Below are 14,744 nucleotides of genomic sequence, written 5' to 3' on the forward strand. Positions count from 1 at the left end.
ACGTGTGCTGCCATACCAGTTCAGTGAACTGCAAGACTAAAGGTAACAAAACTCAAGCTTTGTTTTATTTTCTTTGCACTTACAACCTTTGAATCTGGGTGCCATGAGGAGAACTTGCCCTACAAGTGAGGAGATGATAAAAATGACCATGTAAGCTAACGTTAAGGAAATGCACATATTCCCAATACTTATATCAGACAAGCAGGCATCATGAGCAAGTGTTTTTATGTGGATAGGAATGGCTCATTCTTGGAATACTAATAAAGGTTAAGTGTCTCACTGAAGGTGATGAAATTCTACTCACATAAAAGTCCTTGAGTGTTTTAACTTAATTCAGCCTGGATTTCCCTTAGAAGACATAGGAAGTCTTGGGAAATCATTGCTTAAAATGGGAAATCATTGCTTAAAAAAAGCAACAAACAGATGAGTCAGATCTTTGCCAGCATCCCAGCGTGCACCAGGCTGCTGTTAGACAGTCATGAGAAAGTTGTGAGACAGCAGCCAGAAACCTACAGTGAGTTATAAGGTTAGACAGAAAATGGCTCTGACAGGCATGGCACAACCTGACCTCTGCAGTGATCACAGCCATTCCTTACACAAAAGCATGATGCTCTCAGAAAATCTAGAGCAAGACCGTCTCAGAGTAACATTGAAATCCACATGTCAAATTTGTTTTCACACTGAGGAAATGAAAAACCAAACTGGCTTGTCACGGTGGAGGGATGCTGACTGCTGCTGCACGCCACTCTGTGCTGTTTGCAGTCTGGCTGAATTCTGCCCCAAGCCCAGCTGACTGGTAGGCATTTTGGCTGCCCAAGGATGCAAAAGGGACACATGAAAGAGAGGGATCAGCTGATGGGCTTGGCTTTTGTTGCGTACTAACCACAGAAAACTCTCACTGCTGTGCCAGAGGAACAGGCTGGAGGTGCCACTCTGTAAGGCCAGTCTGTACTAGAGATGAAATAAAATGTGGTTACAGTAAGGGCCTACATTTGGTTTATTTTCACTTTCAAAACCATATACAAAATTGACAGGTTGAGCAATATGAGCCTTTAGGGACATTTCCACCAGCTGCACCCTCACTGTTGACTTTTTTTGGTTCTAGTCTCTGCCAGAACAGGACAAAAGGCTTCAGAACAACAAAATAAACTTTGAAATTGCTTGGCTGTTTTAGGGAGCTTGAGATTACAAATGCCTTTGGGCTACAGACTTTGGAGAGAAACTATGTGCTAGCATGCACTGATTTGTCTAAATACAGTACATTTAATCATAAAATTGGACAAAAGTCTCTGTGATGATTCATCAGCTGTTTTTTTTTCAAGGTTTTTAAAAAGGCCAGGAAATTTTCATTGTTTTAGATAATTTTCTTTGTAAATTGTAGGCTGCTGACCAGTACCCCGAGGTAATGAAAAAATAATAGAAACCAAGCACAATCAACTATTAGTGAAAGCTATACAGAGACTTATAAGGCAATATATCTATAATTTATATACAGTAAGAGATTTAATTTCAGATGATCTGCAACACAAATAATTTCATTACTACTATAAATGTCCTTAATGTTATCACCATATATTTTAGGTAGGAAACCCAAAATTCTGTGTTGAAGCCAGAAGTTGCAGGCTCCAAGGTACAATAATGAAAGGTTCACTATCCACACAACCCCCCTAAACCCACACTGGGAAATCTCCATGATCCCAAGGTATTGAAAGCTGCTAAGCTGTAGGAAACTGCCAAAGATCAGGAACAGAGAGATTTAAGTGAGCACATATGAGTACAAGCTGTAGCTCACCCCATGCTTTGGCATAGTCCAGCCCCTGCCACAGCAGAAAGGTCCAGACCACAGCCTAAAGCAAAGCTTTTGGATCCATTTCCTGGCTGCTAAATTAACACCCACCACTAATTCCAGCAGGGCTTTTTTTTCCAGGAAAAGGGCCATTATACTTTGTCCTCTCTTACCTGCTATCTCATTTCAACAAATTTATCAGCAAGGCAAAGGTCTCAAAGACGTTTGTTCCCATACCCTTTTATGAAAATTACTGTTGAGATAAAGAGAAAAGATAAGGGGGTTCGTGTCCTCACCACCCTGGGGAGGGGAACATAGACCTTACAATGACAATTATCCTGACAGCTGCCCAAAAACAGTTTACAGCTGCACAGAACCAGTTTGCAGCTGCACACAACATGAGCTGCTTCCCACCTAGTACCTACTCCAGTACCTACTCAGCCCTCACTAGCAAAGCGTTAGAGCTTTCCTAGGCTGCAGGAATAAGCAGAAGGCAGAGAAAAGGAGGAATAAAGGTGACTGCAGAGGAAACCAAATGAAAAACCAGAATGGTTATGGGGCAGGACCAAAAAGGCAGATAGGAAATCAGAGGGGACAGCAAACAGAGCACTGAAAGCTGTGCTCACTGCTCCCTAAGGAAGAGGTGAGGGAAGGGGAGGAGCACAAACTGGTGTGGGTGGCTATGGTGAAGCACAGGTGGATATAAAAAAAGGATTAAGTGGATGTGGAAAGGAACATGAGGTTTCACAGATACAAAATGTTAGGGACAGTGGACAGAAACCAGGAGGAATCCTGGATTTATTGGTTCTGCTAGTCAGGCATCAGCCTAAAGAATAAATATCCTTTCTTTGTCTCCAGGGGGAAGCTGATGAAGAAAGACCAGCTCAGTACTTATTGTTATTGGTCATTATGCAGCAGTGTGAAAAGGCAAGAGGGTTGGAATCAGGTCCCCCGTGGATCTCTGCTATCCACATTCTAGGATTAAGGCAAGAGGCAAGCAGACCCATGTTGCTCTTGGCTTGTCATGAGCTGTTTTTCCCTACTGTATTCTCAGGACTGAATTCTTTGGTTGAACCAGAGAACTGCCAAGTCATAGCATAATTTGGGGATTAAATCCTCCTTGTATTTTAAAACTTGACAACCCCAAATTCCCAGTGTCCTTTCCAGCAGTGGTGTTTCAATGCTGTTTAGGAGGGCCTCCAAGAAGGTTTGTCTGTGTAAGGATCAGGCTGCTGCAGCCAAGGACTGGGTAAGAGCCAAGCAGATCTGCAGTATGGGGTCTGACTGGCTTACCCCAGATCCCCTTTCTTGCTAATGTGCAGGAGGGAGAGAGAAAGACCAGACTGCCTTCTGTCACCCACAAATAAATTTAGAGATGCAGCTGGATAAAGACCAGACATTGAGGTGAGACATAAGTTTCCACCATCCAGGGATTCCACCAACTAGCAAGAGTGGCCATTTCCCAAATTCAGTAACTTTTGATGTGTTTAAGCTCATCGTGCTCAAGCAGCTTGATATTCTTTGTTCAAAAACAATTTCAAGTGTAGGAAAATTTGACTCAGCCCTGATTTTCCTCTGCCTTTTTGGAGGTTCAGTCCTACACCTGACTGTGTGCTGGATCCTGAAAGGATCTCAGTAGCTGGGAGATTATAGGATTACAAAGAGAAACACGCTGAGATGGTCAATCAGTGCTGTTGCTCAGTTGATTTTGACCAAGGAGCCCTTATCTGTTTCACTGCTAAGCACACAATGTATTCTGTTTTACTTGATAGTGCAGAGGTTAAGGTGGGATCAACAACCCCTGGGAAGTTAAATTAAGTCCTGCCCTGATTATATTTCCTTCCTGTGCTCTGCAAATTCTTCCAGGACCCACACCTTCCCTTTTAAAATGCACAACAGGGAGTCCCAAGAATGAACACAGAATTAGAACAAAGTTTTACAAAGAAAAGAAAGATTATTTTGACAATACCAGAGAAATTAGCTTCCAGATAAATGAAATATAATTTGGTATACTTTTAGTGACTTGATCCAATTTAAAAAATCTAACTTTTGCCATAAATTGCAGGAAATACAGAAAGTAACACCAGCTTTTGTATTAATTCTTCCATAATCAGGTCATAGACTTTTAGGCTCACAGAACTGTTTGGTCTGAAGGGGACCTTAAAGATAATCTAACCATGGCACACCATCTAATCATGGCAAATCCCTTCCCATGGGCAGGGACATCTACAGCAGGTTGCTCAGAGCCCCATCCAATCTGGCCTTGAACACTTCCAGGGATGGAGTATCCACAGTTTCTCTTGGCAACCTATGCCTAGAGAAGGCATCACACTCATCACCCTCACAGTCAAAAACTTCTTATATCTAGCCTAAACCTACCCTCTTCCAGTTTAAAACCACTGCTCCATATCCTATTACTACATGCTCTCATGCAAGCCCCTCTCTAGCTTTCCTGGTACTGGAGGTGCTGTAAGGTGTCCCTGGAACCTTCCCCTCTCCAGGCTGAACAAGCCCAGCTCTCTCAGCCTGTCTTCACAGGAGAGGATCCTAGCCAGCTGAGCACCTTTGTGGCCTCCTCTGAACTCTCTACAACTGGTCCATGTCCTTCTTGTGTTGAGGGCCCCAGAGCTGGACACAGCACCCCAGGTGGGTCTCACCAGAGCAGATAGAAGGGAGAATCACCTCCCTTGCCCTGATGGCCACTCTACTTTGGATGCAGCCCAGGACACAGTTGACTTTCTGAGCACAATCCATGCCTGTTCCACAGCCCAATGGATATTGCTGTTCAAGGTTTTCATGATAGTCAGCACCATTTCCCCTCAAATTTACATCCTGGTATTCATTATTCTAAATAATTCTTCTCCCTCCTCCCTGTCTTTGGCATTTTTTGTTTGAGGTGGGGTTGTTTCTTGTGGCAGCAGCGTAGATTTATGCCAGATCAAAGAAGAACACATTCTCTTGTATTTCCTTCACCAGGTCAGCCTCTTTCTTTTGGGCAACTCCACCTCTTCCTTCGAGCTTCTCCTGGTATCAGGGAATTTCAACAGACTTAAATCTAAATCATCTCTGACAGGAACGGAAAGCCTGACCTTCATAAATGAGCATAAGATTTGCTGTTAACTTCTCTAGGCCTGACATTTTCCCTCATGCCCATAAAAGTTTCTTATGGTTGTTAGAGCTAGTGCATACCTATTTTTCTTAGGAAATGTGAGGAAAAGAGAGAGAGAGAGAGAAGACCGGAGATATGGAACAAGGAGCACTGACTGTTTTTCTAATGAAAAGATGGAGCTGAGTCCTTTTTCACTCCCTTTTCCACTCATTGCAATGCAGAAACTGCATTACAGCCTCACAACACCAACAGTGTCCATCCCATTCCCCAGCCTGCATGGAACCTCAGATCAGGACCAATACACCAGCTCTTCTCTCTGTATGCCCACAAACCAATCTGTGCTCGTCTCCACATTTTGAAAAACACATCAGTAAAGTGTTTTCAGCATGCTGAAAAGACTTTCCTGAAGGAAGTAGGGAGAGAGAGAGCAGTGTGAACCTTTGAATTACTTTGCCAGCTCTCAGAAGTTCCAAACAGGCTGAGCCATTTTCAGCAGCCTTAGGTTCCCTCTGCATTAACTACTTACTCCTCACCTACTCCAGCTATGGTCTTCACCCCTTCATTCAATAATCTTGTCCCATACCAAAGACTGTCTCCCACCTAAGTGTCCTGTCTCTTCAGGGCTTCCTGGCTACACATGGTCTCTGTGAGACTTTCCACAGACATTCCTTCCTCTTCAGTTTGTTACAAGACCACTCTTTGGGTGGCTGTGGCAGTGTTAAACACATTCCTCTTCTCATGCACTGACTTCAGCTGCCTCTGGAAGGAGGCTGAACCAGGCTGGTGGCAACAAGAAAAGTTATGATGACTGCTGTTTTTACAACAAGTAGAGATTGTCTAAATGGTTTTCAAAACAAACTTTCAGGACAATAATCTAAACCACTCACTTCCCGCTCACTTCTGGTTTCCAGTGTTTTATAGAAGAGGGAATGGAGACAATTGTGTGGCTAGGGACAAGTCTATGGGGATAACACTTTTGTTCTAATTCCATTTGGTTTGGTCTTAAAGTGTCCAGAAATGGCAAGTAACTTTGCCTCTCTCCAACCTCTCCCCTCTGCTGCTCAGACAGCACAACACCACAAAAAAAAGTCACTGATCAGAGCCAGACCTGCTGACAAGACAATTCCATAGATTGACTGATGTTTCATTTACTCATTTTTCATCAGACACATGGATCATTATTCTGTCAGACTTAATTTTCACACCATCTGCATCCTGTTAGCTTTCTCCAGGTTCAGCTTAATCCCAACATGTTTTGCATTGTTCTGCAAGCAGTTCTCAAGGATATTTACATTTGTAGGGAAAAAAAGTGAACTTAGGCAAGTTTTTTCTGTTCTCATAACCACTCTCCAATGGTGATAAAACCAGCTTTTACAGCCCTCATCTCAGGGGATGCCAAAAGCTTTTGAGGAGCAGTTGACAACTTTATACTTTCAAATACCATTATGTTTATGAATTAACTAGTGTCTTGAGAGACTCTGGTCTTATGCCACTGTAATAAACTATCCCTCACCATCACAGAAGAAATAAAACCCTGATTCCCTGCCCTAAGCTTCCTCTTTACTATCTTTTTGTGAAGACAGTAAAGAGATACTTTCAAAGATACTGTCACAATTAAAAGAGATCCTCAGGCTTAAACCATACCTTTTAAATAGCATTGCACATGTTCAGTCCTGTGCTCCATAAGGACCCCCACCGTACTCATTAAGTGCATTTTACATTAAAAAAAAGGCAAAAAAATGGAAATCCTACTATGCACCTTTTTTTGTAGAGGCTTTGTATCCTTGCTCTAAAGCAAAAAAGCCTCTCAACCATGGTCTGCAAGCTTTATAGGGGTAGTAGAAGCATTTCCTAAGGAAATGGTGACTGTCTGTAAGTGGGATCAAAGAACCAAGATTCCTCCTTCCTTCCTTCATTTATTGTCTCAAAGTTGCAAGCCCTGCTCTGTTACATTTCGTTCTTTCCTTCTAACAAACTTCAGATGTGTATAAGTGGCTTTGAAAAGCACACACTTTAAGGCACATATTGCTTGGATACCCTAGGACAGTGGGTTCTTCGCTTGAAGCCAGTTTTGTTATCACTGCTGCTGAACGTAAGCAAACCTGCCCTCCCCACGCCTTGAGCAGCTCGCTTCTGCTTCAGCACAGCAGCACAGCTCCTGTCCAGGTGGCAGGGAACTGGCTGTCTGGATTGCTGCCAGCCTGGCCCAAAAAGGACTTGGGTCTGCCCAGATTTATCCTTGAACCATCATTACACAGCAACACAAATATCTGTAGAGGCACAGGGGTGATGGGAGGTGTGGAAACCCAGGGCACCAGGAATATTTCTTTGTCTGCTCTGGGGTGTCCTGACCCCCAGGTAAGCACTGACTTTGACCCTCATTCATGGAGAAAACTTCCAAAGCCTCAAGATAAACTAGAAACCACAAAAGTGTGAAATAGATTGAAGAGATTGTAGAGAGTAGTGTAGTATGCCACATGGGTGAGAAATTTAGGTTTTAGGATTTTTAGTATGTTATAGATGGATACAAAATGGAGGGTACAGGGTGTTGTCTTGAGTTCCCTTCTTTCTTCTTCTTCCTTCCTCTTGGGTTTAGGTGGTATCTTGAAATTGTGTAGAAAAAGCTGCATTGCGGGTCTTCAGGGGTCAGTCATTGGGTTAGAAAGGAAAATAATTTAGGTGTCACTTCTTAATTGCATAGTTTAGTTTTTGATTAGACTTAAAAGGCCTTGTAACCATTTTTATCCATTTTTGAGCTGTTTTTCCTGCACGCAGTGTCTGGTGCAGACAGTGTGCTGAAGTTTTGATAACATAACAATAAACAGAAGCAGAAGACCGAAAATGTCCAATGCGTCTCTCGCTCCTGACACAGAACTGCTCCAGGAGGGTCTCCCCTGCCAGGGGAGCCCCCAGGGAGTTGCCAAACTTGGGGCCTGCAAACTCATAGGGAGGGAGGAGTGAAGGCATGCCAGGGATGGATTACAGGAGACAGTCTGTAAAGCTGCACGTGTGAAGACAGAGGATCTGAAGCTGTACCACCCTGCAAGAAATCTCCCTTAAATCTGAATCAGCCTTGATCATCATACACTGCAACAGGTATATTTGTTATATGAAACAAGTCTTGTCACCTTGGGACTCTATTTACAGTCACATCCTTTGGCCTTGGCAATGTGCATACATCTGAGTCCCCTCATCACCTTTATAGTATTTGTGAGTCAAAGAGAGCAATGGATTTTCCTAACAAAACTGCAACCACAAGACACAAAATGGGGAGCATCATAACCTGAGAAATCCCCAAGAAGCAAGCATGTTTGCCTATCTAGTCCTGTACTCCTCCTGTTACTGGCCACAGCTGCAAACAGGACCTGTGCTTAGGAAGACTTCTCTTTGGACATGTTACTCTTCTTTTGTGCTTATTTAACATGGTTTGATCATAGAAAAGAGATTTTGACAGGATTCTTAATCATTACTGCAGAAGAGGTGCTATTGCTTAGTACTTTGACCTGTACTTACAAATTACATAATAATTTATATTTCTTATTTTAAAAATTCAAAATATAAAATGAAACTATACTTTAGCCTGAAGGCTGTAATGCTTATTACATGGCTTTAAATAAACAAATATTGTCAAATCACCAGGGAGCTGGCTGGAAAATGAGATAGGAAAAATCTATTCAACATAGACACCTTCCAGCAAAAACTTCATCACTCTTAGGCAACAGTGCCTAAATGTAATTTTTATAAATTTTATGGTTCCACCTCTATTTCAGTCATTTTAAATCTCTGAGACTTAATCACATAGGAAGAAGTCTGAGGTCAGTGGAAAAAAAAAATCCTGCCTAAAGAATTTAAAGCAACTAGTAAAGAGAAAGGCAGTTGGAGTTTGGGGAAGGCAGAGAACCTGCTGGGGCATCAGAAGCTATGCCTGACCCACCAGAAGAAGTAGGAAAACTGTGGACATCACAGATAAGTATGAGAACAGTCAAATGCTTACAAGTTTTTTTGTTCCTGTTGCTCTTTTCTACTGTTAAATATAGAAAGGCTGTTCATTTAGACTGCTGGCTGGATAGCTTTTTGAAAAAAAGGAACACCAGGTGTCTTATTCCATTTGGAGCAGATAAATCTGCTAGCAGGGAGTATATGCTGGAGGCCTGACCTGGAAGGAGAACTCTGTCCACTGGCCCCATAAAAGTGCAGGTTAGAGAGGTCTATCCTTTAAGGGTTTGTATATAAAGACTAAGAAGGGCAAAAGAGGTATTGAGTCCTGCAATTACTACAACAGTATCTGACAAACAAAAGCTGCAGCCATGTAAACATAGATAAATGTGCTCTGATAAATGATGCTGAGATAAGCCCTGCTGGACACCTTGGGACTGTTTTTAGATGCTGTTGTACAAAAGAAAGTTACGTGCACTGTAATTCTTCCAGGCTCAACCTTCCAGTATAAAGCCAAGCACTAATGGGGCTGAGAAAGATCCCAGCATGGGGAAGAAGCTAACTGTGTCCAAAGGCTGTCTGTGGCCACAGACAGACTGCACAATGAGCTGTGCTATGTGGGCACATCCATCCCTGTTGGAACACAATGTGGGGCTTTAAAATGGAGATTTTAGCAGAAGTAATGGCATCCTACCTTGAACTGTGTGTCTTGCAGGCCAACTCCTAATGTACATAATATGCTTCAGGACAGAAAATATATCCTTCAAGACAGTAAGAGTCAGATTGAAAAAAATAGCACATATATACCCTACCTTTCCCATTTTAGTCTCATCACTTCACATGATGTAACAGCTCTTTTATTTTTGCAAAAAAACACATTTCTCTGCTAAAACAACCTTGATTACATCCAATTCTGAAGCTAGGCTGAAATTCATTCTGTATCTTCAGGGAAACAAACTCCCCACCACAGGAAATCCAGTGTACCAAGGACATGGTCATTTGCTCTTTCCTGAAGAAGCCATAGGCTGGAATCCAGAAAAGACCCAGCCCAAATTTAGCAGCAAAACAGTCGGACTATGAGAATGAACATTCCCATCACATTAGTAAAATAAAGCGGATTTCAAGCATGAGAAAGACAGGAGTTACAGGAAGGGGAATTCTCCAATAGAAACAACTGCAGAAAGAGTTCAGTTTGTGGAAAGACATTCGTGCTTTCCTGAAGATAACAATGGATGGGAAATAAAAGAAGCAAAGATCCCAAATATTGTTTTAACCTATTGCAAGGTAAAGGCAGCCAGGAGGCAAAGACACAGTGGGTGTACAGCAGGAATTGCTGCATGAATATTGATTACCTGAGAATCAGCAGCTACTGCATTAATACTGATTAGCTGAGAACCAGCAGTGTGCTCTTCTCTGCCTGACAGTGCTCACAGCTCAACACCTGTAGACACAATCTGAGCTGTCTTATCTCTGCTACCTTTCACTCATGCCCAGAAGTTATTGTCCTCCCCCTATAAAAAGCACAGATCCTTCTCTGGTTTCCTCATACAAACTGAGGAGGAGGAGGGGATAATATCAAGTCTTGGATAGATGAATGCCTTTAGCACAGCCCTGCAGATCCACAAGTTGCACATCAAGGCCCAGAACACAATTAATTACCTGGCCCAGACACAAGCCAAAAAGCAATCACGAGGAGCAGCTCATGTGAAGGAATACATTTGCTTTATGAGGAATCTTCATCACAAGCTGAAAGCAAACATGTTTGCCAAGATAATCTTATACATAAAATGTTATTAATTATCTTGTCTACACAGCCCTTATGTCTTTGAGGTATGCTTCAGGGATCCCCTGTGACCTAGACTCAGTAGAACTTGCCTCAGTTGCCCCATCTGTAGCACTACTCTCAGCTGAAACTGCAGTCAAACCTCATGCTTGTGAAATGTTTTGAAAATGGTATTATTTGTTTCCTTTACTTTGCAATTTTCTATCACAAAAGCTTAAATGTTCATCTGACTACTGGTACATTTCAAGGACCAAAAAATTTAAAAGCCTACAAAGAAAACTGGACTGTACCATTGAATTTTAAGGCTAGGTTAAAATGTACTTCAGAAAGCTAACAAGGGATTTATCTGAGCATTAATCATTAAAAAGAATTATGCAGAACGGGGTCTTCCAACATGGTACAGAGTGCTTAATGTTGCATGAATTTATACAGTGACTGTTCTGAACAGAGAGGGAGGCACTGATGCAGAGCATCATCTATGAAGATGATTCTAGTGGGGTAGTTTGTGGAAGTGCATACAAAAGTTCAAAATCAGCACAATGTATCTAAAACTCAACAATTACTCAAACAGCATTGCAGAGAGCACTCAGTGCTCCTGAGACAGCAGATGGGGAGGGGTGCAGCCCTAAGTTCAGCAAGCTCTTTGGGGACTGTACAGCACTGTTTGAGAACAAAACCACTCTGTTCAGTGTTTATAGGAAGAAGTCAGAGCTATTCTCGACTCCCCAACTCATCATCAAATGTACACACACGAAGCTGCTGGCTGGTTCACTTTTTGATGAGGGATTGAGTTTTAGATGTTTTGGGCCACCCACATGAAGATGGTGTCGATACAAAAGAAACATTCATATGAAATTTAAAAATTGCAAACACAGTCTCTTCACTCACCGTGGTCTCCTGAAAGCCAAACCATACTGCTGACAAGCCAGGCCAACTGTTGGGGTGTAAACTATGGGCATGAATTTCTCGATATCAGAAGTCAGCACTCGGTAAAAAAGCTTCTCATTCCTGTCTTGCAAAGTCATAAGAATAATATACCTTTAAAGAAATAAAAACCAGTTATATATCAGCATTTATGGTAGTTCACAGTTTCACAAAAAGCAGTCATTGGCTCACTCAGTATGCACTCGGTTCTCCCAAGCCCTGACACTCCTTTGTGCTATACTATGAGCAGGTACTTGGAATAAAATTTCTCAGAGGTCTTGGCCAGCTCCACCATCCTCAGTGACAGCCCACAAAGACTCAGTAGGACTGGATGTCACACCCATGCACAATCTCAGAGTTTTGAAATTTGCATCAAAAGGCATCATACACAACTATCAATATATAATTTTCAAGAGCAACATAGATATTTGTGACACAGAAAAGCCAATGCAATTGGTCTACAGGGTAAGAGTCCTTCTGCCTCAGTCCTCAGATCAATGGCAGCTGAGAGAGACAGAGGTGCAAACCCTATTGCCCATCACAGCAGGAATCAAACAGCATCTTCCATCAGTAACCCTGATGAGCAATAATGGATGCAATGAAAACTCAGAAAGATTAGCCAATACAATATTGCTTCTCTTTTCTTTTTATTTTTTCCTACACACTGAGTTTTTTTCAGTTCTTCCATCCACTGTTTTAGTGAATGTATTGGGGAGCATACAGATATGAACTACATATGTTTGCTCTACCATCAGTGCTCTGCTTCTTTCTTGTACTCAAAGTACACCAGAACTCTCCAGTAATGTAGTGGTAAAAAAAAGTAACATCAGTGGACCTGATGGAGCAGGTCCAGAGAAGGGTCATGAAGATAATCAGAGAGCTGGAGCACCTCTCCTATGAAGACAGGCTGAGAGAGTTGGCGTTGTTCAGTCTGGAGAAGGGACAGTGCTGGGGACATCAGGCAATTTCCACTATCTAAACTGTGCCTAAATAAAAGCTGGAGAAGGACTTTTTACAAGGGCATGCATTGATAGGACAAGTGGGAATGGCTTCAAACTGAAAGAGGGTAGGTTTAGATTAGATCTTGGTAAGAAATTTTTGAGTGTGAGCATGGTGAGGCACTAGCACAAGCTGCTCAGAGAAGCTGTGGATGTCCCAGCCCTGGAAGTGTTCAAGTCCAGACTGAATGGGGTTTGAGCAACCTGATCAAGTGGAAGGTATCCCTGCCCTTGGCAGGGGACTTGCGAGTAGATCACCTTTAAGGTCCCTTTAAACCTGAACAGCTGGAAAAAAGTGACTCAGAGGGAAATGTGTACATTGAAGCAGAATCTACAATTTTTCCTTGAGGCTTTAAAGAACTGAAAAATAAAGGAGGAAGGGAGAGGAAACAAGATGTTTTTGACATACTTGTCTAGATCATTAGATTGCTTTTCAAAGTTTTTCATCACACGAAGGAGTTGAACGTCTTGGCTCAGGAAGCAAGGAGGAAGGAGACCATGAATTCCCAGCTGTAGCCTTTCTTCAAGTGTAAAAGCCATTCCCTGGGAAGAAAAAAGGAAGGCATTCAAATGGCATAATATGCACTGCCAGCTAGGATATGCAAGAAGACAGCAACCAACAGCATGCAGCCCCTGTGGGCCTGGAGGCAGTCCTGCCCCACAAGGAGTGTGGGGTCCAGACCACCCAGACCTGCAGCTTCTGGATTAGCTGTCCAACACCACTAATGCTTTAATGACTCACACTCTTTTGCCATCTGAATTTGGTTTATTGCTATAGTGTTTTTACACATATTCTTAGAGTTTCTTTCATTTCATACTCTTTTTATATTATTTCATTAACTCATGCCTACTTGTTTCCGTGGCCTCCCTGGGAGCACAGCGATCATACTCCTTTACAAATCACATAATATGTGTAGAATCATGGAATTGTTTAGGTTGGAAAAGACTTCAAAGTCCAAGACATCAACCATTAACCCAGCACTACCAAGTCCACAACTAAATTATGTTCATAAGCATGACATCTACATGGCTTTTAAATACCTTCAGGTATGTTGACTCCACCATTTCCCTAGGCAGCCCTTTCCAGTGCTTGATGACATTACACATGAAGAAATCTTTCCTAATATCCAATACAAACCCTTCTTGGTGCAACTTGAGACTGTCCCCTCTCATCCTATCACTTGTTACCTGGGAGAAGAGACTGACCCTCCCCTGGCTACAACCACCTTTAGGTGGTTGTAGATAGCAACAAGCCCTCTGAGCCTCCTTTTCTCTAGGATAAACACCCCCAGCTCCCTCAACTGCTCATCACTTTTGTGCTCCAGACCCTTCCCCAGCTCTGCTGCCCTTCTCTGGACATGCTCCAGTTCCTCAATGTCTCTCCTGCAGTGAAAGGCCCAGAACTGAACACAGGATTTGAGGTGTGGCCTCACCAGCGCCGAACTCAGGGGACAATCCCTGCCCTGGTCCTGCTGGCCACACCATTGCTGATACAGGCCAGGATGCCATTGGCCTTGCAGGACTCAGCACTTCACTTTGTTGAACCACATACATTTGCCTTGGACCATCAATCCAGCTAGTGCAGATCCCTCTGCAGAGCCTTCCTGCCTCCATCAGATCAACACTCCCACCCAACATGCAAGTGATGAAGATACTGGCAAAAAGGTTTGTAAAACTATCAGCAATGCCAAAGAACCTGTGCCAGGACAGAGGGAAGGACCGAAACTAATTTTCCTGTTTGCCAGATCCATGCTTTGTACATACATGCTGTGACACTCCTTTCATTAGTAAAATGTGCACTAGCGCAAATTAAAAGAGAAAAAAACTCTTCATGTAGTTTAGAAAAGTTATTTAGCCTCCAGGATAGCTGAAAACAATCTTTATCTCACAAGCATTCTCACAGGAGTTTTTTCTACTGTGAAACAGGATAGAGTCAAGTATTTTCAAAAACCTTTGCTGTAAGAGCATAGCAGAGAGAAATTGTTCCTCTTCCAGCCAGATGAGGAGTCAGCAGTTGCTTGGGAGGCAGGAGACCAGGATTTTGCTGCCAAGCCCAGAAAGAACATTGAGGCCTCCATGGTTATTGTTAAATGTTGTACCCAGGACATTTCTGTTTCTGCTGAAACGCCTGACATTTCTGACCCAAATTTCCTTCCTGGACAAGAGAAACTTTCCCCCAAAAGAGTTTCATAGCAGAACTGGTACATT

The 14,744-nt window shown here is 42.6% G+C and overlaps 1 protein-coding gene across 2 annotated transcripts in view; it reads right to left on the reverse strand.

Moving 5' to 3' along the window:
* The window catches only part of ME3 (malic enzyme 3), a 117,621-nt gene that overhangs the window by 41,602 nt on the left and 61,275 nt on the right, over positions 1–14,744 (reverse strand). For both annotated transcript variants that reach the window (XM_077781325.2, XM_085574596.1), the window contains exons 2-3: positions 12,946–13,079; positions 11,503–11,652 (exon numbers count right to left, since the gene is read on the reverse strand). In XM_077781325.2, coding sequence (XP_077637451.1) covers positions 11,503–11,652; positions 12,946–13,079 — 284 coding nt within the window. The remainder of the gene's footprint in view (positions 1–11,502; positions 11,653–12,945; positions 13,080–14,744) is intronic.

The sequence above is a fragment of the Lonchura striata genome, chromosome 1, assembly GCF_050655825.1.
Source record: "Lonchura striata isolate lonStrDom1 chromosome 1, ASM5065582v1, whole genome shotgun sequence".
In the NCBI taxonomy this organism is placed as follows: domain Eukaryota; kingdom Metazoa; phylum Chordata; class Aves; order Passeriformes; family Estrildidae; genus Lonchura; species Lonchura striata.